Source organism: Podarcis liolepis, assembly GCF_965112155.1.
Source record: "Podarcis liolepis genome assembly, chromosome: 5".
Classification (NCBI taxonomy): Eukaryota; Metazoa; Chordata; class Lepidosauria; order Squamata; family Lacertidae; genus Podarcis; species Podarcis liolepis.
The window spans coordinates 100,395,325-100,421,497 of NC_139556.1; the positions used below are offsets into that span (position 1 = coordinate 100,395,325).

At 49.4% G+C, this 26,173-nt stretch overlaps 1 protein-coding gene and 1 long non-coding RNA gene across 8 annotated transcripts in view; one reads left to right on the plus strand and one right to left on the minus strand.

Moving 5' to 3' along the window:
* TNK2 (tyrosine kinase non receptor 2) overlaps window positions 1-26,173 on the minus strand; it is a 106,654-nt gene that overhangs the window by 70,199 nt on the left and 10,282 nt on the right. For 4 of the 7 annotated variants that reach the window (XM_083503952.1, XM_083503951.1, XM_083503956.1 and 1 more), the window contains exon 2: window positions 22,082-22,360. In XM_083503952.1, the coding sequence (XP_083360078.1) occupies window positions 22,082-22,105 (24 nt within the window). In that variant the 5' untranslated portion in view covers window positions 22,106-22,360. Of the gene's footprint in view, window positions 1-7,119; window positions 7,769-16,395; window positions 16,538-22,081; window positions 22,361-26,173 lie in introns of those variants that run through there. The other 3 variants (XM_083503949.1, XM_083503948.1, XM_083503954.1) reach the window with 2 other exon arrangements.
* LOC310707565 overlaps window positions 1-26,173 on the plus strand; it is a 143,064-nt gene that overhangs the window by 28,418 nt on the left and 88,473 nt on the right. The window lies entirely within an intron of this gene.

Below are 26,173 nucleotides of genomic sequence, written 5' to 3' on the forward strand. Positions count from 1 at the left end.
TTTACTCTTTTTTTGGAACATTTTAATTGCTTTCATTAATAATATTATTGTCTCATTATTTTATAATGCTTTGAGGGCGTTTTTAAACGATCAAGGGGTAGAGAGGTTTTATTAAATAAATAAATCATGCTGAGAGATTGGTCCATCAACCTCAGGATTTTCCTACAGCAAAGATGGAGAACCCGAGGGCCATGTTCTCTTCTGGGGAGCCTGCCAGGGGCCACATGGCAGGGGTGGGCAGGGCCATCCTTCCCTTTGCGCAGTGGGGATGAAAACACACACACAGAAGGGGCATTGCCAGAGTCTGCCCGTGTCCTAGGAACTGGCAGCAACTGCCCTAGCTTTCAGACAGGGGCCTCATCCATCCCTAACTGGAGATGTAGCAGAATGAACGTATTTATTATTTCTTTGTTAAATGTATACCCTGCCCTTCACCCAAAGATCTCGGAGATGTTCACAACTTAAGAGCACAAAATAAATAGTTAAAGCAAAACAGAATAATGACCCCCCCACCCCCGCAAACACATTTGAAAGGTCCTGGAATATTAATCAGTCAAAGGCCTGGTCACCGTAGAATTGTAGACTTGGAAGGGACCCTGAGGGTCATCTAGTCCAACCCCTGCAATACAGGAATTTGCAGTTGTCCCATATGGGGATCGAACCCGCAACCTTGGCATTATCAGCACAGCACTCTAACCAACTGAGCTATCCAGGCTGAAGAGGGAAGTTTTCACCTGGCATCTAAAATATATATAATGAGGGTGCCAGGCAAACCTCCCTGGGGACAGCATTCCACAGATGGGGAGCCACTGCAGAAAAGGCCCCGTTCTCGTGTTGCCGCCTTCCAGATGTCTAGAGAAGGAGGCAAACAAAGAAGGATTTCAGATAAAGATCCTAGAGCCTGGGTCAGTTCATATTGGGCCCAGAAACTAATGGGCAGCCAGTGGAGTTGAGCCAGGATCAGAGTCATATGTGCAAACTGTCTCGCCCCGGTGACAATTTGGCTGCCAAATTCTGCACCAGCTGATGTTTCCATACCGTCCTTCAGAGGCAGCCCTACGTATAATGTGCTGCAGTCATCTAACCTAGAGGTTACAAGAGCATAGGCAAAGCGGCCCTCAGGAGAGATGCTGCCAGCCAGAAGAAGCTGCAATAGGCTCTATGGGCCAGTGGTCTGGCTCTGTATTGAATGTCTTCATCCCAAACGCGAAGGCTTCCTATATCTACCAGCTGTTGCCAGACCTCTCCTCCTCTGTAGACTTCTTTAATCCCATTTTCAAGCCAGAGTCTGCTGCCACATCTGGAGGCAGCAAACCCTGCCGTTTAAGTGTGTCGTGCGAAGAAGTACTCTCTCACATGTGCCCTGAATCCGTGCCACGACTCAGTTTTCCCTCCCTCTAATTTTTTGCAGCCTCCCGTGCCTCCGAGAGGAGTCAGGGAAAAGGATTCTTCGTGTGGGGCTTAATTCAAGCCAGAATTCTTGCAGGGCTCAGCCCCACAAACATTTCTGAACAAGGCTGCGGAACTGCGCCAGAAGCAGGGAACTGGGCACAGGAACTCCTTGCCCCAACCTCTTCCCCCTTTCCCCCAAATATGCAGAACCGTCCTTGCAAAGACCCATCACTCAGCGGGAGAGCGTGTGCTTGGCATGAAGAAAGTTCCCAGCTTCAATCCCCAGTGGCATTGCTAGGTAGCTAAGAAAAGACTCCCTGGAGAGCTGGCAAATAGAAGGGGAAGAAATGGAGGCAGTGAGAGATTTTACTTTCTTGGGCTCCATGATCACTGCAGATGGTGACAGCAGCCACGAAATTAAAAGACGCCTGCTTCTTGGGAGAAAAGCAAAGACAAACCTAGACAGCATCTTGAAAAGCAGAGACATCACCTTGCCAACAAAGGTCCGTATAGTTAAAGCTATGGTTTTCCCAGTAGTGATGTATGGAAGCGAGAGCTGGACCATAAAGAAGGCTGATCGCCAAAGAACTGATGCTTTTGAATTCTGGTGCTGGAGGAGACTCTTGAGAGTCCCATGGACTGCAAGAAGATCCAACCTCTCCATTCTTAAGGAAATCAGCCCTGAGTGCTCACTGGAAGGACAGATTGTGAAGCTGAGGCTCCAAGACTTTGGCCACCTCATGAGAAGAGAAGCTCCCTGGAAAAGACCCTGATGTTGGGAAAGATGGAGGGCGCAAGGAGAAGGGGACGACAGAGGACGAGATGGTGGGACAGTGTTCTCGAAGCTACAAACATGAGTCTGACCAAACTGGGGGAGGCAGTGGAAGACAGGAGTGCCTGGCGTGCTCTGGTCCAGGGGGTCACAAAGAGCTGGGCACGACTAAACAACTAAACAACAACAACAACAAGAGCTGCTGCCAGCCAGTGCAAGCAGCACTGAAGTAGATGGGCCAATGGTCCATCTCAATATCAGTCTCTTTGCCTTTTCTAAGATACTGCTTTGGGCTCCTACCAGGAATGAATCAGGCAGGGGATCAGCCTTGTGAGAAGTTTAAGATTTGCAGCCAGAAGTGGATGGGTTGTTGTTAAAAATCATCACGATGAAGGTCCCCTCTAAATGTCCTTTTTATTGTGCAGCCATGACGACAGCCAACATGGTGCAGCAGATATGACCGCCAGACCAGGACCTGGGAGAGACCAGGTTTCAAATCTCCACTCGGCCATGGAGCTGACTGGGTGACCTTGGGGCGGTCAAACGCTCTCAGGCCAGTCTACCTCGCAAGGCTGTTGTGGAGATTCAGTGAGGAGCAGGAGAACCATGTGGCCGCCTCATTTATTTACTCCATTTATATCCACTCCAAAGGGCTCAAGGTGGCGTACGCAGCACTCCCCCTCCTCATTTAATACAACAACCCTGTGAGGTAGATTAGGCTGAGAGGCAGTGACCAATACCAGAGCTCACCCAGGGAGCTTTGTGGCCGGGCGGCGAATTGAGCTCCTGGAAAAAGAAGGTGGAATTAAAACTCAGTAAATAAATAACCAAATGATCAGGGCAGTTTTCTACAGGATTCAACTTTCAGTAGTGTTTCCACCTACCAAAGTTTCAGGCAGGACACGCCAATCTGTGTCTGTTCCGAAACTTGCTGCTGAAATCCTGTAACTTTTCGCACCCCAAGTGTTTTGGAGGGAGAGAGGAAAGTTGTCCCACTTTTGTAGCAGTTAGATTGAGAAAGCATCAATTTAGGGAATTGTTTAGGGAAGCTTTTAATGTTTGATGTATTACTGTATTTTAATATTTGGTTGGAAGCTGCCCAGAGTGGCTGGGGAAGCCCAGCCAGATGGGCAGGGTATAAATAAATTATTATTATTATTATTATTATTATTATTATTATTATTATCATTATCATCATCATCATCATCACAGAACAACTAATAATAATTAATAATATAACAATAACAAACTATTTTTGCATTTGCCGCCATTCTGCAGGAGGCAGTGGAAGACAGGAGTGCCTGGCGTGCTCTGGTCCAGGGGGTCACGAAGAGGCGGACACGACTAAATGACTAAACAACAACAAACCCGCAGTTGTGGAATCGCAGAATCCAGAGGCCATCTCCACCAAGAGGAGACCCCTGTCCATGCAGAGCAAATCAGCTGAGCCACATTTCGATGCCACCACCCTCCTCGCCCCTGCCTGGCAAAACCCCCTGTTGGAGACCACCAAATCCACCAGGACTTGCTCAGCATAGATGGCCCCCTCCTTCCCAGTAACAGAGACAGGGCATGAACCAGTAAGAAACTCCCATGCCTGAGCCCCAGTGAACCGGAGCTGAACGAGAAGAGCAGGCAGTTTGGCAGTCCGGAGGTCTGATCCGTTTGTGTCCCAGGCTGCCGCTCTGATTTCTGAGCCCCCCAAGGCCACTGACCCACCTCGTCCCCCTCCAGGGCCGGGCCACCTCTGCCACCAACCAATCTGAGCTGAAGGAATGGATTCTCTCAACCCTAAACACAACCACCTACGAGATCTGGATTAGCTTTCTTTTTAAAAAAGGCAGCTTAGAGCAAATGGGGGAAAGCTGAAAATCAGACACGCACCCCCCTCTCCGTTTTATAGGAACTTACCTGCATGTGGCCCCTATCCAAAATGCACTTTCTCTCTCCATTGCCCTTGCTGAACATCAACAACACGGCCATTTCCCCTCCGATCGTCAACTCCTTTGGAATCCGGACGGTCCAGTTCCCCCCAGTTGATCTGTTTACACTTCTTCTAAAAAGGCAATCTGGACTAACCAGCCCACATCTCTGCTTAGGGGCTGCGTTCTTCTGTTGAGTCAGTCGGGATTGCCAAAGGTACCTGCCTGACCCCTTGGCCTTGGACTGAGCACAGGAACCTGCCCCTGGTCCCTCCAGACCAGTGTTGCCTGCTCGGACTGGCAGCAGCTCTCCAGGGCTTAAAGCCAAGTGTGTGTGTAAGAGAGAATAAGGAGCTGCAGCCTTCCAGACTACAATGCCCATAATTCCCTGATACATTGTTCATGCCGCCTGGGAATTATGGGAGTTGGAGTCCAACGCCATCTGGAGGGCATCAGGTTCCACACCAGGTTTTTCCACCTCCGCTACCCAAGAGCCGTTTAAACCGCAGAGTCCAGGGATTGAATCACAAGAATTGTCAGGGTGGAAGGGACCCCGAGGGTCATCTAGCCCAACCCCCCGGAACGAAAGCATGCGCTTGGTCACAGAGCCCTTTCCATCGCCCTGGCATAATTGCAGACTAAACAGAGTTCCTCTGGGCAAATTTGGATCCAATTCTTTTTCAAAAGCGGGATTTCACACCACCTGGAGTTGGCGGCCGCAAAAAACTCAGGGGCAGAGCGAAAGCACAAGAGAGGAGGAGGGATGTGTGGCTGAAGGGATGCAAAACCAAATGCAGTCATGCACAAGGAGACAACAACAACAACAACAACAACAACAACAACAACAACAACAACAACAACAACAACAACAACAACAACAACAACAACTTATTATTTATACCCTGCCCATCTGGCTGGGTTTCCCCAGCTACTCTGGGCAGCTTCCAACAGAACACTAAAATACAATAACCTATTAAACATTAAAAGCTTTCCTAAACAGGGCTGCCTTCAGATGTCTTCTAAAAGTCTGGTAGTTGTTGTTCTCTTTGACATCTGGTGGGAGGGCGTTCCACAGGGCAGGTGCCACCACCGAGAAGGCCCTCTGCCTGGTTCCCTGTAACTTGGCTTCTCGCAGGGAGGGAACCGCCAGACAAGGCTCAGCGATGTGGGGAAGCATGGGGGGGGGGGAATCTGTGAAAGTATTTTTTAATGTTTCATTTATTGCTTATGACTAATGTCGTTACGTTGCAGGAGGGGTACTTTTTCATGTTGCGAGCCACCTTGTGCATGGTCTGAACTGCGGAAAAGTGGCATGCAAATAAAATCAGGATCTATACGGATGAAAGGTAGATTTTAAATTGTTTTATCAACCATCTCCTGTAATTCAATCACAGGAGTGCCACTACAAAGGTGTGTAAATATTATCAATGTCTATACCAGTCTTTCCCAACCTGGTGTCCTCCAAACATTTTGAACTACAGCTGTGCTGACTGGGGCATTTGGGAACTGTATCCCAAAACATAAAGAAGGCTGATCACCGAAGAATGGCTGCTTTTGAATTCTGGTGCTGGAGGAGACTCTGGAGAGTCCCATGGACTGCAAGAAGATCAAACCTCTCCATTCTGAAGGAAATCAGCCCTGAGTGCTCACTGGAAGTACAGATCCTGAAGCTGAGGCTCCAATACTTTGGCCACCTCATGAGAAGAGAAGACTCCCTGGAAAAGACCCTGATGTTGGGAAAGATGGAGGGCACAAGGAGAAGGGGACGATGGAGGACGAGATGGTGGGACAGTGTTCTCGAAGCTACAAACATGAGTTTGACAAAGCTGCGGGAGGCAGTGGAAGACAGGAGTGCCTGGACCAGAGTCCAGGAGGTCATGAAGAGGTGGACACGACTAAACCACTAAACAACAACATCCCAAAACATCTGGCTGGCCCCAGGTTTGGGAAGACACCTCTGCATGCCATCATCGTTTTATTTATTCCATTGCATTTATATCCCACCTTTTTCTCCTCCAAGGAGGTCGAGGTGGCATGCATGATTCTCCCCCTCCTCATTTAATCCTCCCGACACCCCTGTGAGGTAGGCCAGGATGAGAGGCAGTCACTGCCCGCCTCCCGATCACCCACTGAGTTTCGTGTCTGAATGGGGATTCGAACCCTGCTCTCCCAGGTCCGAGTCCAACGCTCTAACACCACACATTTAAAGCCCTGTGATACCACTTTAAACAGTCATGGCTTCCCCCAAAGACTTTTGGGAGTTGTAGTTTGTAAAGGGCGCAAAGGCTAGATAGGAGGCCTCTATTCCCCTCCCAGAGCTACAATTCCCAGAGCGGTTTGGAGCCAGTCCCTCTTCTCAGAATACAATTTGAATCATTGAGAGAGTGTGGGGAGGACGGGAAATGAGGCAGGGGTGAATAACAGAGGGTGAATATGAGTAAATGCATTTACACATGCTTCGCTTCAGTAGTGGGAGCGATTAAGGCTGAGTTCACAAATGTATTTTAAGGAAGGACTGGGGGCTGAGGGAGTTGGCACTGTGTGGGCTTGTAAATTTATTTAGCTGACTTTTTCATGTGGCGATACGGTTGTGGGCCGCCCTGAAACCTTAAGGGGAATGGCAGATTAAAGGGCAAAGGACTGATTAAAAGTCAATAATAATAATAATATCACAATAGTAATCACAATAGTAGTAATTCCTGGGAGACAGCTACAAATGTACAAGGGGGAGAGATATCAGCTTGCAACATGGCTGGGGGGGCACTGGAACCCCCATACCTGCAGCCCCTTCCAAATACAAGGAGGATTCCCTAAATGGGGAGCCCTTTCATTTCTGGAAGAAAAAAAATAAGAGAGGCGATGGGGCTTCCCCCCTGCAGAGACGAATGGGAAGGGAAACCCAAGACCCCCCCCAAACTTTGCACTCCCCACAACCCATCCATCAGATCCTGACAACCCACAAGGATGAATTGGGGGTGCCATAGGAACCCCCCCTCTCCTCTAGCCCCCCTTCCTTGCCAAAGCCATACTGACCCTCTGTCCTGGCACCACCAGCAGGTCCGGCCTGGGTGCCCGAGGCTGGGGTTCTGGGGCTGCCGCGAACCCCTCCGCCTCCTCGTCCTCCCCAGTCGACAGCCGCTGATAATCCGACTTCTCCCCCATGGCTGAGCAGAGCTGTGCCAAATCTGGAGGCCGGATCCTGCCCGAGAGAGCGAGGCGTGCTGTGCCGCAGTCCCAGAATGCAAGGAGACCGGCCCCACCTCACCTGGCTGAGGGATCAGGGGGCCATCTTAGCCTCCGGTCAGGAGTGAGTCAGCCCTTCCCAGAGGTGGGTGGCAGGAGGATTCTCCTGGAGGTCTCAGGCATTCCGCTGGCCAACCTCCTCCCTCCTGCGCCTGCATCCCGTCGCCATGGCGAGAGAGAGAGAGAGAGATGGAGGGAGGACTCTCAGAGAGGATGCTGTGATGCTCCCAGCTTAATCCTATGTGGCGGATTGTGGGAGGGAGGGAGGATTCCCAGCAAAGAGACGAAGATTCGGAAGATTCAGCCGTCCTTTTTCCAGGCAACTGGGCAAGGAGGAAGGCGATGGGGGAAACTGGTCCAGGCAAAGGCTCTCTTAAAATCCAGCCCCGGTGCGAAAGCAAGGTGGCACAGAAAGGATGGGGCAGCGATGCTGCTCAGAATAGAAACCAGGAGCAGCCCCCCCACCCCACACATCCCCTGCCTGCAGCTGTGCTCTCCCCCTCCCCTTGCAGTGGCTGCATCTCCCCCTCCCCTTCCCCTGGCGATCCAATCAGCAAGGACCCAGAGAGGGAGAGGGGCTTTTTCCGGCTCACACCACCTGGCCCAGCTGCGTTCTTCAAAGCAGGGGGGGGGGTTGGGGAGTACAAAGGGGGCTTCGTCTGCCTAAATCAGGCTTTGGCAACCTGGCACGCTCCCTCCGCTCCCTCTGGCCCCACGGATGGCGGAATGTATGGACCACTTCTCTCTCCTCCTCTTAAGCAAAAGCCTAAGAAAATAGTGGCCATCAATGCCTCTTAGGGGAGAAAATTCCTCTGTGTGTGTGTGTGTGTGTGTGTGTAGAAGACCAGCTGGAAGGTGTGCAGAGGAGGGCGGCCAAGATCAAGGGTCTGCAAACCAAGCCGTATGAGGAACGGTTGAATAAGCTGGGTATGTTTAGCCTAGAGGAGACTGAGATGAGATACGAGTAAAAGGTAAAGGGACCCCTGACCATTAGGTCCAGTCGTGGCCGACTCTGGGTTGCAGCGTTCATCTCGCTTTACTGGCCGAGGGAGCCGGCGTACAGCTTCCAGGTCATGTGGCCAGAATGACTAAGCCGCTTCTGGTGAACCAGAGCAGCACATGGAAACGCCGTTTACCTTCCCGCCAGAGCAGTACCTATTTATCTACTTGCACTTTGACGTGCTTTCGAACTGCTAGGTTGGCAGGAGCAGGGACCGAGCAACGGGAGCTCACCCCATCGTGGGGATTCAAACTGCCAACCTTCTGATCAGCAAGCCCTAGGCTCTGTGGTTTAACCCACAGCGCCACCTTCAAATATCTCAAGGGCTGCTCCATGGAAGATGGAGCAAGCCTTTTTCCTGCTTCAAGGGTAGGACTTGTACCCGTGGCTTCAAGTTAGCAAGAAAGGAGATTCCGACAGAACATCAGGAAGTACCTTCTGAGGGCAAGAGCCGAACGGTCTCCCTTGGGAGGTGGTTGGAGGCTTTTAAGCAGAGGTTGGGTGGCCATCTGTCACGGATGCTTTAGCTGAGATTCCTGCATTGCAGGGGGTTGGACTAGATGACCCCTGGAGGTCCCTTCCAACTCTACAATTCTATGATTCTACGAAGAGTCTTCTTCTGTCTTGAATCTCCCATTCAATGACCTCCACTGGGTTCTAGTATTATGAGAGAGGGAGGAAAAAACACCTCTCTGTCCACTTCCAACATACCATGCATGGTCTGGGACACTCACCTCCTGCTTGAGGGCATCTTCCGTGAGAACAGGATGCTGGACCAGACTGGGCACGGGCCTGATCCAGCAGATGCTTTTATGATAAGAGAGGCTGACTTTGCACGCTGTGTGCGCTAGCTGGAAAAGCAGGAACCGGTCCCAAGGAACCCTGGGGCCCAAGTCCAAGAGAGGAAGATGTGGCTCCCATAAGCCTCAGGCAGCGCAGTCCATAATAATGCCATCTGATAAAACATCAGTGGAGTGACTCTTAAGAACAGAGGGAGAGCTTCTGCTGGATCAGGCCAGTGTCCCACCTAGGCCACCATCCTGCTCTCACAGTGGCCAACCACATGCCCTCAATGGGAAACCCCCAAGCAGGATTCGAACACAAAGGCACTCTCCCCTTGTTTGGTTCCCAGTAACTTGTATTCAGAAGAATTAATACCTCTGAATATGGAGACAAAGCATCGCCACTGTGACAAGCAGCCGTCAACAACGCCTCTCCTCCATGAATTTGTCTACTCCTCTTTTAAAGCCATCCAGGTTCGTGGCCGCCACAAAGTCCTGCAGGAGGGATTTCCCTAAGGCACTGCGTGAATAAGTCCTTTTCTTTTTATCTGTCCCCAACCTCCCAGCTTCATGCTCACCTTGCCAACAAAGGTCCGTATAGTTAAAGCCATGGTTTTCCCAGTAGTGTTGTATGGAAGTGAGAGCTGGACCATAAAGAAGGCTGATGGCCAAAGAATGTATGCTTTTGAATTCTGGTGCTGGAGGAGACTCTTGAGAGTCCCATGGACTGCAAGAAGATCAGACCTCTCCATTCTGAAGGAAACCAGCCCTGAGTGCTCACTGGAAGGACAGATTGTGAAGCTGAGGCTCCAAGACTTTGGCCACCTCATGAGAAGAGAAGACTCCCTGGAAAAGACCCTGATGTTGGGAAAGATGGAGGGCACAAGGAGAAGGGGATGACAGAGGACGAGATGGTGGGACAGTGTTCTTGAAGCGACCAACATGAGGGAGGCCGTGGAAGACAGGAGTGCCTGGCGTGCTCTGGTCCATGGGGTCATGAAGAGTCGGACACGACTAAACGTCTAAACAACAACAACAACCTCGGGTTAAGAACTTAATTTGTTCTGGAGGTCCGTTCTTAACCTCAAACTGTTCTTAACTGGAGGTACCACTTTAGCTAATGGGGCCTCCCACTGCCGCCGCCGTGCGATTTCTGTTCTCATGCTGAAGGAAAGTTCTTAACCCGGGGTACAATTTCTGGGTTAGTGGAGTCTGTAACCTGAAGCGTCTTTAACCCGAGGTACCGCTGTACTGCTACGACAGTGAAAGAAAATTGGGGGTTTTTTTCTATCCATGCCATTCATAGTGTTACAGTGGTGCCCCGCAAGACGAATGCCTTGCAAGACGGAAAACTCGCTAGACGAAAGAGTTTTCTGTTTTGGAGGTGCTTCGCTAGACGAATTTCCTATGGGCTTGCTTCGCAAGACGACAATGTCTTGCGAGTTCCTGCGGGTTTTCCCCCCTTCCCCCCTTTTTCTAAGCCGCTAAGCCGCTTATCAGCTGATCCGATAAGTCGCTAAAGGCCGCTAAAAGCCGCTAATAGCGTTAATCCGCTAATCCGTCAATGGGCTTGCTTCGCAAGACGAAAAAACCGCTAGACGAAGAGAATCACGGAACGGATTCTTTTCGTCTTGCGAGGCACCACTGTATATGCTTCTATCATGTCGACTTTTCTCTGCATTAAAAGTCCCAGACAATGACACCTTTCTTCATCCCCTTGGCTCCTACAGTTCTCTTTCCCCGCTTGGAAGAGCAGTAAGAGATTTGTCCATCCTCAATGATTGCGGTGCGGTGTCTGCTTGCGCCGGCAAAGCATCACCGACTCCAGGTGCTCGCGGGGAACACCTGTGTGCGCATCCAATTCCATGCAGGGCCTCCTCAAAGGTCCCAGATGACAGGCCTGCTCTCCTCCGTCATACCAGAGAGCGCAGCTCATGGGCTGAGGCAGGAAGAGCCCTGAGGCAGCAGACGCGCGAAAGGGGCCCACGCCTGTCACCGCACCGGCAGAGCAGGAATCCAGGAAGCACGCCAGGCCCTGGCAGGCGGAAGTGAGGGATGGAGGGACGGGGAAAGCCGCCAGCTCCAGGCTCCCAAGCCCCGGAGGAACGAGGAACAGACAAGTGCCGTGGATGAATAAATAAATGAGAAATGTCTGCTCCGTCCTCAGAACATCTTTGTGTGGGAGGGGAAAGCATTCATGAAATTGCTCTGCTGGACTTGAGGTTTCTCAGCCTGGAATAAATAAACTGGAAGTCAAAGAATCACGGAATCGTAGGGGGCTAAAGCTGTGTTTCATCTAAGGCTGGGATAAGTCACCTTTGGCTTTCCATATGTTGTTGGACTCCAATCCCAGCGATCATGGCCAGAGGTCCAGCCACGGGTTCCCTGCCATCTTGGCCTACAGTCCTAATCTTCCTCCTCCTTCCATGGCTCCTGCTTCCGTGTCCCTGTTCTGCCATTCTGATCTATGCAGGGCACTGATTCAACTTCCCATCCTCCGGAGACCGACTTGTTTTTGTTCTTTAGTCGTGTCTGCCTCTTTGTGACCCCCTGGACCAGAGCACGCCAGGCCCTCCTGTCTTCCACTGCCTCCCGCAGTTTGGTCAAACTCATGCTGGTAGCTTCGAGAACACTGTCCCACCATCTCGTCCTCTGTCGTTCCCTTCTCCTTGTGCCCTCCATCTTTCCCAACATCAGGGTCTTTTCCAGGGAGTCTTCTCTTCTCATGAGGTGGCCAAAGTCTTGGAGTCTCAGCTTCACGATCTGTCCTTCCAGTGAGCACTCAGGGCTGATTTCCTTCAGAATGGAGAAGTTTGATCTTCTTGCAGCCCATGGGACTCTCAAGAGTCTCCTCCAGCACCATAATTCAAAAGCATCCATTCTTCGGCGATCAGCTTTCTTTATGGTCCAGCTCTCACTTCCATACATCACTACTGGGAAAACCAGAGCTTTAACTATACGGACCTTTGTTGGCAAGGTGATGTCTCTGCTTTTTAAGATGCTGTCTAGGTTTGTCATTGCTCTTCTCCCAGGAAGCAGGCGTCTTTTAATTTTGTGACTGCTGTCACCATCAGCAGTGATCATGGAGCCCAAGAAGGTAAAATCTCTCACTGGCTCCACCGACTAAACCACAACAAATGCTTTGTCTCTGGTCGGCAGCCCTTCCTCCCCAGACCTCAACAGAGGCTCCCCAGTTCAGATTCTCCTTCTCAAACAGAAGTGGGAAACCAAGACCTGTGCAATGTCAGGAGAAGCCAGGCCAGTGACCTCGCCAGAGCTACTAGACCTTGTAAGCAGGATGAAGAAAGCAGGTCATGAGTTGACTTCCCCCCACAGCCTGTTCCATGATGCAGAAGGCAACATAACTCTGCGCCGTGATGTCACTGCGCATTGCAGAGGCCGTGGCTCAGTGGAAGAGCATGTGCTTTGCATGCAGAAGGTCCCAGGTCCAATTCCTGGCATCTCTAGATGAAGATAAGGGAGACCCAGTTCAAAAACCTGCAGAGCGGCTGCCAGTCCGTGTTGGCAACACTGGGCTGGGTGGACCAATGGTCTGACTCCATATATAAAGCAGTTTTCTCTGCTTCCTATATTCCCTGCCCTGCATGCCACACTACTGTCTGCCCTTGGCAGTGGGCAGGGAAGTGCACATCCAGGAGACATAAAACGGTTAGCACATTTGAGAAGCTAAGCAGGGTCTGGTATGGTTTCGAATTGGATGGGAGACCACGTGTTGAGATCCTGCAATGCAAGGGGTTGGGCTGGATGACCCCCAGGGTCCCTTCCAGCTCCACTATGATTCTATCACTCAGAGCTGCTGCAGACATGACAAAAATCCCTCTTACAAAAGGCCCTTCCATATACTTAAAGGGAGGAATTGTGAGTATCAGCGATTGGAATGTAGAATTTGCATTGTTTCTTGAGCTCTTTCTTAAGCAGCCTAGGGATTTCTGTTGAAGTATCAAGTGGCATATGCGTGTGTTAAACATACATACATGGAAATGGAAATACGAAAAAAATAATTAAAAGGTTTGCTTCACAGGTGTGAAATGACCATGTCAGAAATTGTATGCGACTACTGTACAGTGGAGGGATGCAGGTGGTGCTGTGGGTTAAACCACAGAGCCTAGGACTTGCCGATCAGAAGGTTGGCGGTTCAAATCCCCGCGACGGGGTGAGCTCCCGTTGCTCAGTTCCTGCTCCTGCCAACCTAGCAGTTCGAAAGCACGTCAAAGTGCAAGTAGATAAATAGGTACCGCTCTGGCGGGAAGGTAAACGGCGTTTCCGTGCACTGCTCTGGTTCGCCAGAAGCGACTTAGTCATGCTGGCCACATGACCCGGAAGCTGTCTGTGGACAAACACCGGCTCCCTCGGCCAATAAAGCAAGATGAGCGCCGCAACCCCAGAGTCGGTCACGACTGGACCTAATGGTCAGGGGTCCCTTTACCTTTTTACTGTACAGTGGTACCTCGGTTTTCTAACGTAATCTGTTCCGGAAGACCGTTCGAGTTCTGAAATGTTCGAAAACTGAAAACTCAATAGCCTCAGGATCCTGCACTCAGAGGAAGCTGTGGGGCATGTTCGACTTCCGAGGCACGTTCGAAAACCGAAGCATTTACTTTCGGGTGTACAGCATTCGGAAACCGAAATGTTCATCAACGGAGACGTTCGAAAACCGAGGTACCACTTTATATGCTTTCTGGTTTCGCACAAGAGGCATCTGGTTCTGCCCCTGTGAGGACAGGATGCTGGACTCGATGGGCCATTGGCCTGATCCAGTAGCTGCTTCTCATGTGAGTAATTACCACACCTGACAAGCACGTGGAGATCTGCTTCAAGTGGCCTCACAGGGCAGGGCAGCTCATTTGTACCCATTGCAAAACAAACCGTAAAACTCTCTGCTGTCATCACACACATGGCAGGGCATGAGGCTCCTGACATGGGAGCAACAGCTGAGCAGGCCTGCATAATGCAATCTTACTCCGAGTCAGACCATTGGTCCCTTGGTAATGTCTACACGGACTGGCAGAGGCTCTCCAGGAACACAGGAAGCTGCCTTAAACAGAGCCAGACCATTGTTCCATGTAGCTCAGTATTATCTAAACTGACCGGCAGAGGCTCTCCAAGGTTTCAGACCTAGGGGACATTCCCAGCCCAACCTGGACATCCCAGAGAAGGCCCTGGGGCCTTCAGTATGTTTCCGAGCACAATTCAAAGTGTTGGTGCTGACCTTTAAAGCCCTAAACGGCCTCGGTCCTATATACCTGAAGGAGCATCTCCACCCCCATAATTCTGCCCGGACACTGAGGTCCAGCGCTGAGGGCCTTCTGGCGGTTCCCTCCCTGTGAGAAGCAAAGTTACAGGGAACCAGGCAGAGGGCCTTCTCCGTAGTGGCGCCCACCCTGTGGAACGCCCTCCCAGCAGATGTCAAAGAGAAAAACAACTACCAGACTTTTAGAAGACATCTGAAGGCAGCCCTGTTTAGGGAAGCTTTTAATGTTTGATGTATTGCAGTATTTTAATATTTTTTTAGAAGCCGCCCAGAGTGGCTGGGGTATAAATAAATAAATAAATAATAATAATAATAATAATAATAATTATTATTATTAAAAAGAGGCTCTTCCACCGAGCTACAGATCTTCCCCAGCTTTCTCATTAACAAGCTGACCTAGGAACCATGTTGTAACAGAACATGTATTTACAGAACACATTTCAAGTGTTCAAAGTGCTGCATTTGAATATATTTCTTTAAAAAACTTTTCTGTTTCACTTTTGAAAGCAACCCAGGGAATCCTTGTTGATGAGAGGTCATTTCATCATCGATAAAACTAAATAAGTTCACAGAGACATAATTTCATTAATTCTTACAACAGTCCTGTAAGGTAAGCCAATTCTATTGCTCCCATATTTTGACCTGCCAGTGAATGGCATGTAATACATTTAATAATGTACGTTTCCAAGCACAATTCAAAATGTTGGTGTTGACCTTTAAAGCCCTAAACGGCCTCGGCCCAGTATACCTGAAGGAGCGTCTCCACCCCCATCGTTCTGCCCGGACACTGAGGTCCAGCGCCGAGGGCCTTCTGGCGGTTCCCTCACTGTGAGAAGCGAGGTTACAGGGGACCAGGCAGAGGGCCTTCTTGGTAGTGGCACCTGCCCTGTGGAACTCCCTCCCACCAGATGTCAAAGAGAACAAGAACTACCAAACTTTTAGAAGACATCTAAAGGGAAGCTTTTAATGTTTAATAGGTTATTGTATTTTAGTGTTTTGTTGGAAGCTGCCCAGAGTGGCTGGGGAAACCCAGCCAGATGGGCGGGATATAAATAATTAATAATAATAATAATAATAATAATAATAATAATAATAATAATATAATGACGATACTAATAATGACGATGACACACTTGGCCGGGGGGGGGCGGGGGGCAGGGGGAGAGAAAGGGGAGACACAGTCCTGAAAGGCGCACAGCAAGTCTATGGAGCAAGCAACCTTTGAAACAGAAGCTGAGAAGTTTGTAGCTGCTAATCCCCATCCCTTCTCTGTGCAAACAAACACCCGTCAGTCACATGTGCCACGAGGGAACCCCGGGCGCACGCAATTTCCGATGCTGAAGCGTAAGAAATGCATTACACACCAAGGGACCGTTTTCAGCATCATTCCACAGAAAGAAGGAAAAGGCCAACCGGGTCAAATAAGCGATAAATCACGTTGCCACAGAAGTACCACTCACTCAAACTGAAAACGCATGTTTCCTGTTACACAAACACGCGAGATTTTTTGAAGCATCAAACTGCACTTCAGACAAGCCCGCTCCAGACCCTGGAAGCGTGCAGCCAGTCACTAAAACCACCTAGTTATTACAACAAGTGATTAGCAAAAACAAAGGAAACGTTGCTTTAACGCCTCCCTTTTGCTCGCTGCGCTAATGAACAAATACACACATGCAATATAGATCTTATTGACCTAGGAAAAGACAACCCACTTCCCACTAAGGAACAAAAGCCCCAGTGGACTGTTCTCAGTCCTGCCCTCCCTGAAGGCGGGCATTTGGCTTTGCAGCCTTCTGGGCCCTGGCAGTGAAGTCTCCGGGTCTGCATTTAGTCGCCTTAGGGGTTTCAACCTCATTGCAAGCAGCCTGGGGCCCACCGGAGAGCTTGAAAAACAAAAGTTCTCTGCCCCAGCTGCTGCTTTGAAATCGCACTTCCAGCAACTCCCGGGCGCTGCTGCCAGCCTCCCACATCCCCCAGGGGCATCAGGGGCGGCTCCTGGAGTCGGTACTCACCTCCTGCATCTCTTCCGGAGGGATGCCTTAAGGCTCAGGTGGCTGGTTGCCCATCGCCAACATCTGGCCAGGAGTTTTGCTCTCTCTCTCTCTCTCTCTCTGCCTCCCTCTCTCCCAGCCAGGCTGCCTCTCTCCCAATTGGCCAGCCAGTCACATGACCATGACTTCACCCATCTTGGCATGCAGAGAGGAAGGTGACCATTCACTCATTAGCAGTGGCGTCAGAGTTTCAGTGACAGGCTTCCATTCACCAGGGAGACGCACCGGTCCGGGTGGTTGGCGTCCTTGGAAAGTCATGCTGACAGCCTCAGACGACGAAGTTGAAGAAGAAAAGGGAATCGCGCAACACACAGCCTCCAGGCTCCCGTAAATTCCGGAGAGTTTGGCAGGCGCTCCAAGGTGAATCCGGTGCATCTCCCATCCCTCAGGTTCAGCCACCAGGAAGATTCTCCACCAGGAAGACCCTCCTGCCATCAGGAATGCCAGCTGCTGGCACCAGAAGCCCATCCTGCACCAGCAGACTTGGGACTTCACCTGATCCTCAAATTCTTTGGAGGGGTCACGGACGAGAGATGAACTATTACCAGATGTTATTGATGAGAAAGTGCTGTGCTGTGCTGCTTTTATTATCTATATTCCAATAGTGGTGTGGGTTTTTTAAAAATATCATTTCAATTCTATTGCAGTTTAATTACTTTTTAGCTGGGCAACCTAGACAGATGGGTGGGGTATAAATTATATAATAATAATAATAATAATAATAATAATAATAATAATAATAATTATTATTATTATTATTATTATTTTATTACCTTTTTGTCTTTAATTGGTGTTTTAGTCTGTGTGAGCAGCCTGTGGGGAAAAGGCACATAGATATGTCTATTTAGATCTATAAATAGAATAATAATAATAATAATAATAATAATAATAATAATAATAATAATATGCAGTGGCCCTACTGAAGAAAGTACAGTGGACGCTCGGATTGCTAACGTGATCCATGGGGGATGCACGTTCGCAACTCGCAGCGTCCGCAACCTGCAGCGGTGCATCTGCGCATGTGTAGGTCGCGACTCGGGACTTCTGCACATGTGCAAAGCGCAATTTAGTGCTTCTGCGCATGCGCGGCCACCAAAACCCGGAAGTTACCCATTCCGGTACTTCCGGGTTTTGGCGGTCTGTAACCCGAAAAAATGCAACCTGAAGCGTCTGTAACCCAAAGTATGACTGTAATGACCTCACAATGGAGAGACTTCCTTCCACACAAACCCCAGCCCAATAGTTATGGGGCATTAATGGCTGCAGAGCGGGACTTTGGTCTGATCCATGGGGTCTTTCCTAATGTTCTTAGGCTCTCATATTTACCCTCACCACTGCAAATCCCTCCCATATGGCAAATGCAATGTCTTCTGCTGCTGCTGCCACCCCAGCCCTGCAGTGGGAGAGGATTTGGGCAGATAAACAGCCGAAGCCTGTTCTGCCTCGAGTTGGGCGACCCAGAGCCGTGCTCTCAGATTGCAGCTCGACTTCTCCCCGACCTTTCTCGCATCGTGGGTACCCTCTCCCCATTTTCACAGCTGCCATCAGGGTCGGGAAGAGCCCCTCCTCATTTTTAAGATTATCCACACACCCCCTTATTTTTCCAAAGGCAGCTGGCATAAATCGAAGGCCACTCATCTGAACCGTAATAAAAACCGCTGCTACTAACCAGGAAATGCCTAGCAACATCGCCCTGTCGCTTGCCTTAAGGTGAGGCTTGGTAGCTTAATGGTTGAAGTGGGTGTGCTTTTGTGTGTTTGTACGAGAGAGTAAGAGGAACAGAGCGTGCCTCCCAGACCGTATTCGCAAGGGGGATTCAAGTGTGAGCCAGAAACATCAGGAAGCACTGACAGTCAGAACTGTTCAGCAGGGGAACGGATTCTCTCGGGAGGTTCTGGGCTCTCCTTCCTGAGAGGATTACAAGCAGAAGTTGTTTGGCCACCAGGGATTCCGTGGCCGTGATTCCTGCACGGCAGGGGGTCAGACTAGATGACTCCGGGGGTCCCTTTCCAACTCTACAGTTCTCTGATCCCATGTAAACGCTGCACAAGCAAATCAGGTTCAGCGCTTGGATCAGAACAAACGCTCAAGAAAGATCAGACATCGTTTCACCTCTGCATCCGTTTGTTGTGTGCAAATCAAGATGAATGCTGAATAAACAGGTCACCTGTGGGTGCTCGGAAGGACAGCTTTGAGCGCAGAAGATCTTCCCAGCATCTAACGTCCAGGGCCTCTCAGCCAGCAGGGCTGAAACCTTTCGGAGAGTTTCTGCCAGCTGAGAAGTGGGGCAGGAAATTTTCCAGGGCTTTGTTTTCCCATGGAAAATTTCCCGTTTCGTAAGTTCATCCGTTAATTGCGGTGAACGGGTGCCAGCTGCAAACAGATATTACGCAAGCTTGGCCGTTTCGTAGCTTTCGGCCTCCTTTACTCAATGCATCCAAAAAATGGGGCTAATTTGCATAGGACGTTCTCCCAGAAAACATTCCGGGTCAACTTTCCCCAGAAAACTGACAACACAGGCTGTCAGTGGAGATAGAGAGAGTTTGGCTAGAGGGAGATATGGGGGGCCTATGGCCCTCCCAGTAGACTCCACTGTTGGACTCCAATTCCCATCATCCGCAGCCGGCATGGCCATTGGCCAGGGATGAGGTGAGGAGTAGCTGAGCTTCACCTGAGGGGTACCAGGTTCCCCATCACTGGCATAAATGCAGTTAAGATTCACTGTTTGTATAAGGCAGGTTCATATCTTGGCAGTGAAATAAAAAAATTGAAGGTCTTATATATATATAATAAATGTTCATAAATGTACCAAGCAAACACATACATAAATATATAAACCACATGTCTGAAGCAGCACAGGAAAACAGCCCTGAAACCATTTTGACTCCCAAACTGACCAAATGATTTCTCTGCAACGTGAAGGAAAATGGAAAAGCCTCCCCATTGACTTTTCCTTCACAAATCCTGTCTTAAGGGTATGTCTGTGTATGACAATTGAGAAGCACTGGCCTGTGAGCGCTCTAATTGGAGAACAGCCTTTACCAAAGGTGTCATGGGCTTTGAAGACACTCGAACTCAGGACGCAAGGGAGAAACATGCTAAGAGGAAGGCACGCTTGGCAAATCCACACCGTGATCAACTCCCGCCCAGAAACCAATGTCCCCACTGTGGAAGGACGTGTGGATCCAGAACTGGCCTCCACAGTCACTTACGGACTCATTGTTAAAACTGTGTTTATGGAAGACAATCTTACTCAGCTACTCAGTACTCAGTTACTCTGTGATCACCAAAGAAGAAGAAGAACATGTGTATTCCTATAGTGCCCTCTAGTGGCAAGCGGGTAGGGGCATGGGTGGCGCTGTGGGTTAAACCACAGAGACTAGGACTTGCCGATCAGAAGGTCGGCGGTTCGAATCCCCACGACTGGGTGAGCTCCCGTTGCTTAGTCCCTGCTCCTGCCAACCTAGCAGTTCGAAAGCACGTCAAACTGCAAGTAGATAAATAGGTACCACTCCAGCGGGAAGGTAAACGGCGTTTCCGTGTGCTGCTCTGGTTCGCCAGAAGCGGCTTAGTCATGCTGGCCACATGACCCGGAAGCTGTACACCGGCTCCCTCAGCCAATAAAGCGAGATGAGTGCCGCAACCCCAGAGTCGTCCGCGACTGGACCTAATGGTCAGGGGTCCCTTTACCCTTTACTAGTGGCAAGCTGGAGTGAGCAGAGAGTGCAGGACATCCCCCTGGAAATTGTTTTGAATACCAGTTGCTGGAAACAGTGGCAGTGATTTTGTGCTCAAATCCTGCTTGGGGGCTTCTGGTTGGCCACTGAGAAAACAGGATGCTGGAGTAATAAGGCCATTGGCCTGATCCAGCTAAAGGGCTTTTCTCCCACCCTCTGTAAGCCTGTCCCTCCCCATCCTCTGTGCCTGCTGCTGTTGAGTCTGAGCAGGGAGGAAGAGTGATTTTTCAAGCCACACATCTTGGGTTTTATAGGAATTATTCTCTCTCTGCTGGTGTGCATAACATGGAGAGATGAAACCTGCTTTTTCGAGGGGCCCCTCTTGCGCACAGCAGTGATGCCCATAAAATGCCCCTTTCTTTGTCCCCACTGCCCCATAGAGTGGGGAGAAAGAAACAGTTTGCTAGCTCCAAGCTTGGTGCTTTGGGAAATGACGGGAAACATTGTCCCTTGAGCAGCGCAATGTGCAAGGGATTTTGGACAGGTGGGTGGGGCAACTCAAATGTCAATTATGTGACGTCATAATGAGGACATGTGACTGCCATATGGGTCCCGCCCACCAGTTGCATTCTGCCCATAATGCTGATCCTAATTAGCATCTGACTCGCAAAACCAAAAATAGGTCTCTCCCCTTTATGTAGGCAATGCTGAGCCGCTGAGTACCAGATAAGGCACTTCCTTCATTTTGGGGGGTTGGGCTAGATGACCCCTGGGGTCCCTTCCAACTCTACAGTTCTATGATTCCTAAGTTCCCAAGAGATGGAGCAATGAGCTGGGGAGGCCAGATCCCTGCTGGGCAGAGATCAAATGAGTCTTGAGAAAGCCACACACAAGCCTGCTGAAACTTTCGTTTTCTGCCAGCCTCAATGACAGGTTTCCTGAAAACAGCTTGCACACTCAGGAAACCACTTGCGCAATTCACCACCCGGTTAGATGCCATGCTCAGAAACATATGCAGCAGCCTATGTACTTAAAGGTAAAGGTACCCCTGACCATTAGGTCCAGTCGCGAATGACTCATCTCGCTTTATTGGCCAAGGGAGCTGGCATACATTTTCCAGGTCATGTGGCCAACATGACTAAGCCGCTTCTGGCGAACCAGAGCAGCGCACGGAAATGCTATTTACCTTCCCGCTGGAGTGGTACCTATATATCTACTTGCACTTGACGTGCTTTCGAACTGCTAGGTTGGCAGGAGCTGGGACAGAGCAACAGGAGCTCACCCCGTCGTGGGGATTCGCACCGCCAACCTTCTAATCAGCAAGCCCTAGGCTCTGTGGTTTAGACCACAGCACCACCAACATCCCCCAGCCTAAGTACTTATTCACCAGTTAAAACAAGAAATAAATAAAACCTTAGAGGTCTTAACTCCACAACATCCAATCCCCTCCACAAAAAAGCCATTGAAAGAATTTTTCTATTAAGAAAAACCTAGACGCTACTTAGCAGTTCCAGGTCTGATGGTCTCAACTTAGAGGACGCACTAAAATCTTGGGAGGGAGGAAATAAGCTCCTGGTTCTCATTGAGGCGAAAATCCTGTGTCTGGGCTGTGCAACTTCAGAGCAAGTGGTGTGTGTGGCGGAATCCCTCCCCAAAGAAAGCTAACACACCAGGGAAACATTTAGCCTAGAATCCTTCTCCCTGCTAAACAAACAGGCACTCAATCACCTGAACCTGCTTTTAAAAAATAAATTAAAAAGATATCATGTCCTGAAGATGAGTTTCCACTGTAACCATGTCTGGACTTTTCTTAAACGCAGCTGGTCTTTATTGTACAACCTGGAAAGTCAACGCTGATCAGACCTAGGCTAGATAGCCTAAGCTTGCAATCCTATGTGCAGCTACTTAGAAGCCCATGAAGCTCAGCAAGGCTTACTTCTGAGTAAACTCGCCTATGATTGTTTACCTACCTGAGGCTGTGTTATTTGGGTCATCTTCTGTCTCCCAATCCCAGTGTTTCCTTTCTCTCCAGGAGGCTCTGGAAGAGAAGAGTCAGTCCTTTGCTTCTCCACCTTCCCGTATGACTTGCTTCTTCTCCCTCAAGAAAGGATCGACCTGGAGCAGGAGATCTACTGAGAGGGGGCCATCTAAGCACCCAGCTGCTTCAGACGGTTAGGGTCTCCCTCAGGCAGAGGATCCCAGGATCCCAGGTATCACAGGGTGGTCCATGGAGGTGAGTCACACCCAAACTGCAAGAGGATGGAGAAGACAGGCGTCAGTCACCAGAGGTTTCCTGTCTGGAGCTGCAAGTGTTTGAGACAGAACAAGAAGAAGCTTCAGCAAAATATGGGGTTTCATATTTAATAAAATTAGAGAATCGGAGGCCTGACTCTCTGTCGTGTTCTGTGACACTTTAAAGCTTCGAATCCTCAGTTTTCTCCTTCCCCAATAATTCTTCCCCAGTCTTGGTTTCTATTTTCTACACAGATAAATTGGCCCCTGTTTCCCCCTCCCATGACAAATGGCCATCTGTCAGGGATGCTTTCGTTGCGATTCCTGCAACTGAAGCTAAGCAGGGTCTGGTGTGGTTTCAAATTGGGTGGGGGACTTGCATGTTGAGATTCCTGCATTGCAGGGGGTTGGGCTAGATGACCGTCGGGGTCCCTTCCAAGGCCACAATTCTGAGATTCTAGGATATGCGCCCACTCAGCCACTCTGGTCTGTGGAACTTGCATTGCTGCAAGGGCCATGTCATACCCATTTGCCGGCTGAAAACCATTTCACTGCATTGCAAGGTCCCAAATGCTGCAAGCGTTTCCTCGTGGGGGAGCTGCTCAATCATTTGGTTGGCCTGATCCTAGTCACACAGATGCCCAGCCACAGCCTAGCGACTGTCTTCCCCAGCCAACTCTCAGGCAAGGTTAGGATCGCCCCCCCCCCCCCCGCACTTGGCTACAGCTAAAGGGAAAAGCCAGTGCTTCCTTGGCCTGCGAAGAACAACAGAGTTATTGTTGCTAATGGGGGATGCTGCTGTGTGATTTCTCGTGAGTAGAGCAGCCCAGACCTGTAGGAGGGCAGATTTCCCACGCCCCTGTCGCTCCATCCCCTTCCTCCTCCTGCCAGTAGCTCTGCTTGGGAACATTTCGGGAGGGCTGGTCCCTGGAGGACAGGAAAACACTCCACTCCGAACAACACCCAGCAAAAACAGCTTTTCCCAGGGCGATACGATACGATAATCTTTATTGTCTTTGTCCCATACAGAACAACGAAATTGAAAAAATCTATATAAGACATTCAAAAACCAACAAGCCTGCTATCCCAGCTATCCCCACCTGGTTAGTCCCCTAAAAACTCTGATACCCCATTTTTAAATACAATATACTCCCATAGATACTCCTTATACTGCATTTAAAACCAAAATTGCATTTGGATAGAAACTGTCAGGCGGCTAGTCCTAGTCTTTACAACCCTGTGGGACGCAGGTGGCGGTGGGTTAAACCACAGAGCGTAGGACTTGCCGATCAGAAGGTCGGCGGTTCGAATCCCCGCGACGGGGTGAGCTCCCGTTGCTCAGTCCCTGCTCCTGCCAACCTAGCAGTTCGAAAGCACTTCAAAGTGCAAGTAGATAAATAGGTACCGCTCCAGCGGGAAGGTAAACGGCGTTTCCGTGCGCTGCTTTGGTTCGCCAGAAGCGGCTTAGTCATGCTGGCCACATGACCCAGAAGCAAACGCCGGCTCCCTCGGTCAATAAAGTGAGATGAGCGCCGCAACCCCAGAGTCGGCCACGACTGGACCTAATGGTCAGGGGTCCCTTTACCTTTTACCTTTACCTTCTTCCAGAAGGCAGAAGCTGAAAGAGATCGTTTCAGGGGTGCGCACTATCCTGCGCTATCTCTGCAGCTTTCTTATGACACCTGGAAGCATAGATTTGATCCAAGGTGGGAAGAGGGCACCCAATTGCCCCCATCACCTCTTCTCCCTCACCTTGCCTTCGCCAACCCCGGATACAGAAAACTTTTTCTCCCTCTCTCCTAACTCTGCAACTCAGGGACATGTCATGAAGCTGGATGCTGGAAGATTCGGGACAGGTGAACGGAAGGATTTCTTCATGCAGAACACTGTTAAACTATGGAACTCCCTGCCACAGGAGGCCACCAACCTAGATGGCTTTAAAAGAGGATTGGACAAATTCACAGAGGAGGAGGAGAGGGCTATCAAAGGCTGTTAGTCATGGTGGCTCTGCTCTGGTCCACAGTTGGGGGCAGAAATGGTTCTGAATGCTGGTTTCTGGAAACCACAGGAGGGGAGAGTTGCTCTTGTAATTTATTATTTCTTCTTCTTCTTCTTCTTCTTCTTTATTGGTTTTCACATATTACATTACAATACAGATGTACCAAAGCCAACACCATTTCCTCCCCATCCCCCCATACGTTTACATTTATATTTCCTCAAGCCATCGTATTATTCTTTTCTCCTTCCTCCCACTTCCCTCCGCCCCCACTCGATTTCCTCCACATTATACAATTTGCAATAATCTTTGCATTCTACCATCTTCTCAAATCATCTATATATTCTTATTATCTTTCCTTACACATTTTTCTTCCATCTAGTACTTCACATTTTAATCTAGGCATATTAGCGTATCTTTTTTTTGAGCAATGTTTTGCCATATATGCATCAACACATTTCCACTCCGTTTTTAATTTTCGATTCGACTGATTTCTTATTATAGTGGTTAATTTTGCCAAAATTAAATATTCATTTAGTTTACAAATCCATTGCTCCTTTGTGGGTATAGTTTGTGACTTCCACCTAGCAGCAATCACTATTCTAGCAGCTGTACTGGCATATAGAAAAGTTCTTTCTTTCCCCCGTGGTCTCTCTTCATCTATCAATCCAAGGAGATATGTCTTTGGTTTCTTTGTTATTGATATTTTCAACATCTTCTTTAGTTCTTCATGTACTACTATCCAAAATTTCTTAATTTCCTCGCACCTCCACCACATATGTATTGTTGTTCCTTTTTCTCCACATCTCCAACTGAGGTTGGATTTCAATTTATATATCTGCCACCTTAACTGGCGTTAAGTACCACCTATAGAACATCTTTACAAAATTTTCTTTAATTGAATATGAGGCAGTAAATCGTATATCCTCTCGCCAGAGTATCGGGGGGAGTTGCTCTTGTGCTGGGGGTCCTGCTTGTGAGTTTTCTATTACAGTGGTACCTCAGGTTACAGACGCTTCAGGTTACAGACTCCGCTAACCCAGAAATAGTATCTCTTTGCTTCAGGATGAGAACAGAAATCGCGCGGCGGCAGCGGGAGGCCCCATTAGCTAAAGTGGTGCTTCAGGTTAAGAACAGTTTCAGGTTAAGAACGGACCTCCAGAACGAATTAAGTTCTTAACCCGAGGTGCCACTGTAGTAGTAGTAGTAGTAGACCACCCTATACCCGCAGGTGTCAGGGCGCTTCACAAGATAAAATCACAATATAAAAACATAAAATACAAAAATTAAAATAAAAACGAGAACAACCCAATCATTCCCCCAACCTGAACACATTTTAAATAAGAGTCTACTTGGCCACTGGCCTGATCCAGCAGCCGCTTCTTTAAGTTCTTCATTGTAGGTTCAGCATTGCAGGCAGAAATTCAGGTGGGCAGTGTGGTCCAGTGGTTAGAGTGTCAGACTAGAACCTGGAAGATCAGGGTTCAAATCCCCACTCAGCCATGAAGCTCACTGGGCAACCAGCCACTGCTTCTCAGTCTGGCCTACCTTAAAGGGTTATTGTGAGAATAAAACAGGCTGGAGGAGAACCTTGCAGGCCGTCTTGAGCTCCTTGGAGGAACAAGGTGGGATTAAATAAGAGAGGCTTCTGCGGGATTTCTGAGGGCAGGAGAAAAGCGAGTGAATGCTAACTCATAGGAACAGAGGAAGCTGCCTAATACCAAGTCAGATCATTGGCCCATCAGTACTGTCTACACTGACTGGCAGCAGCTGTCTGGGATTTCAAACAAAAGTCTCTCCCAGCTCTACCAGGGAGTGAACCCAGTGTTAGAAA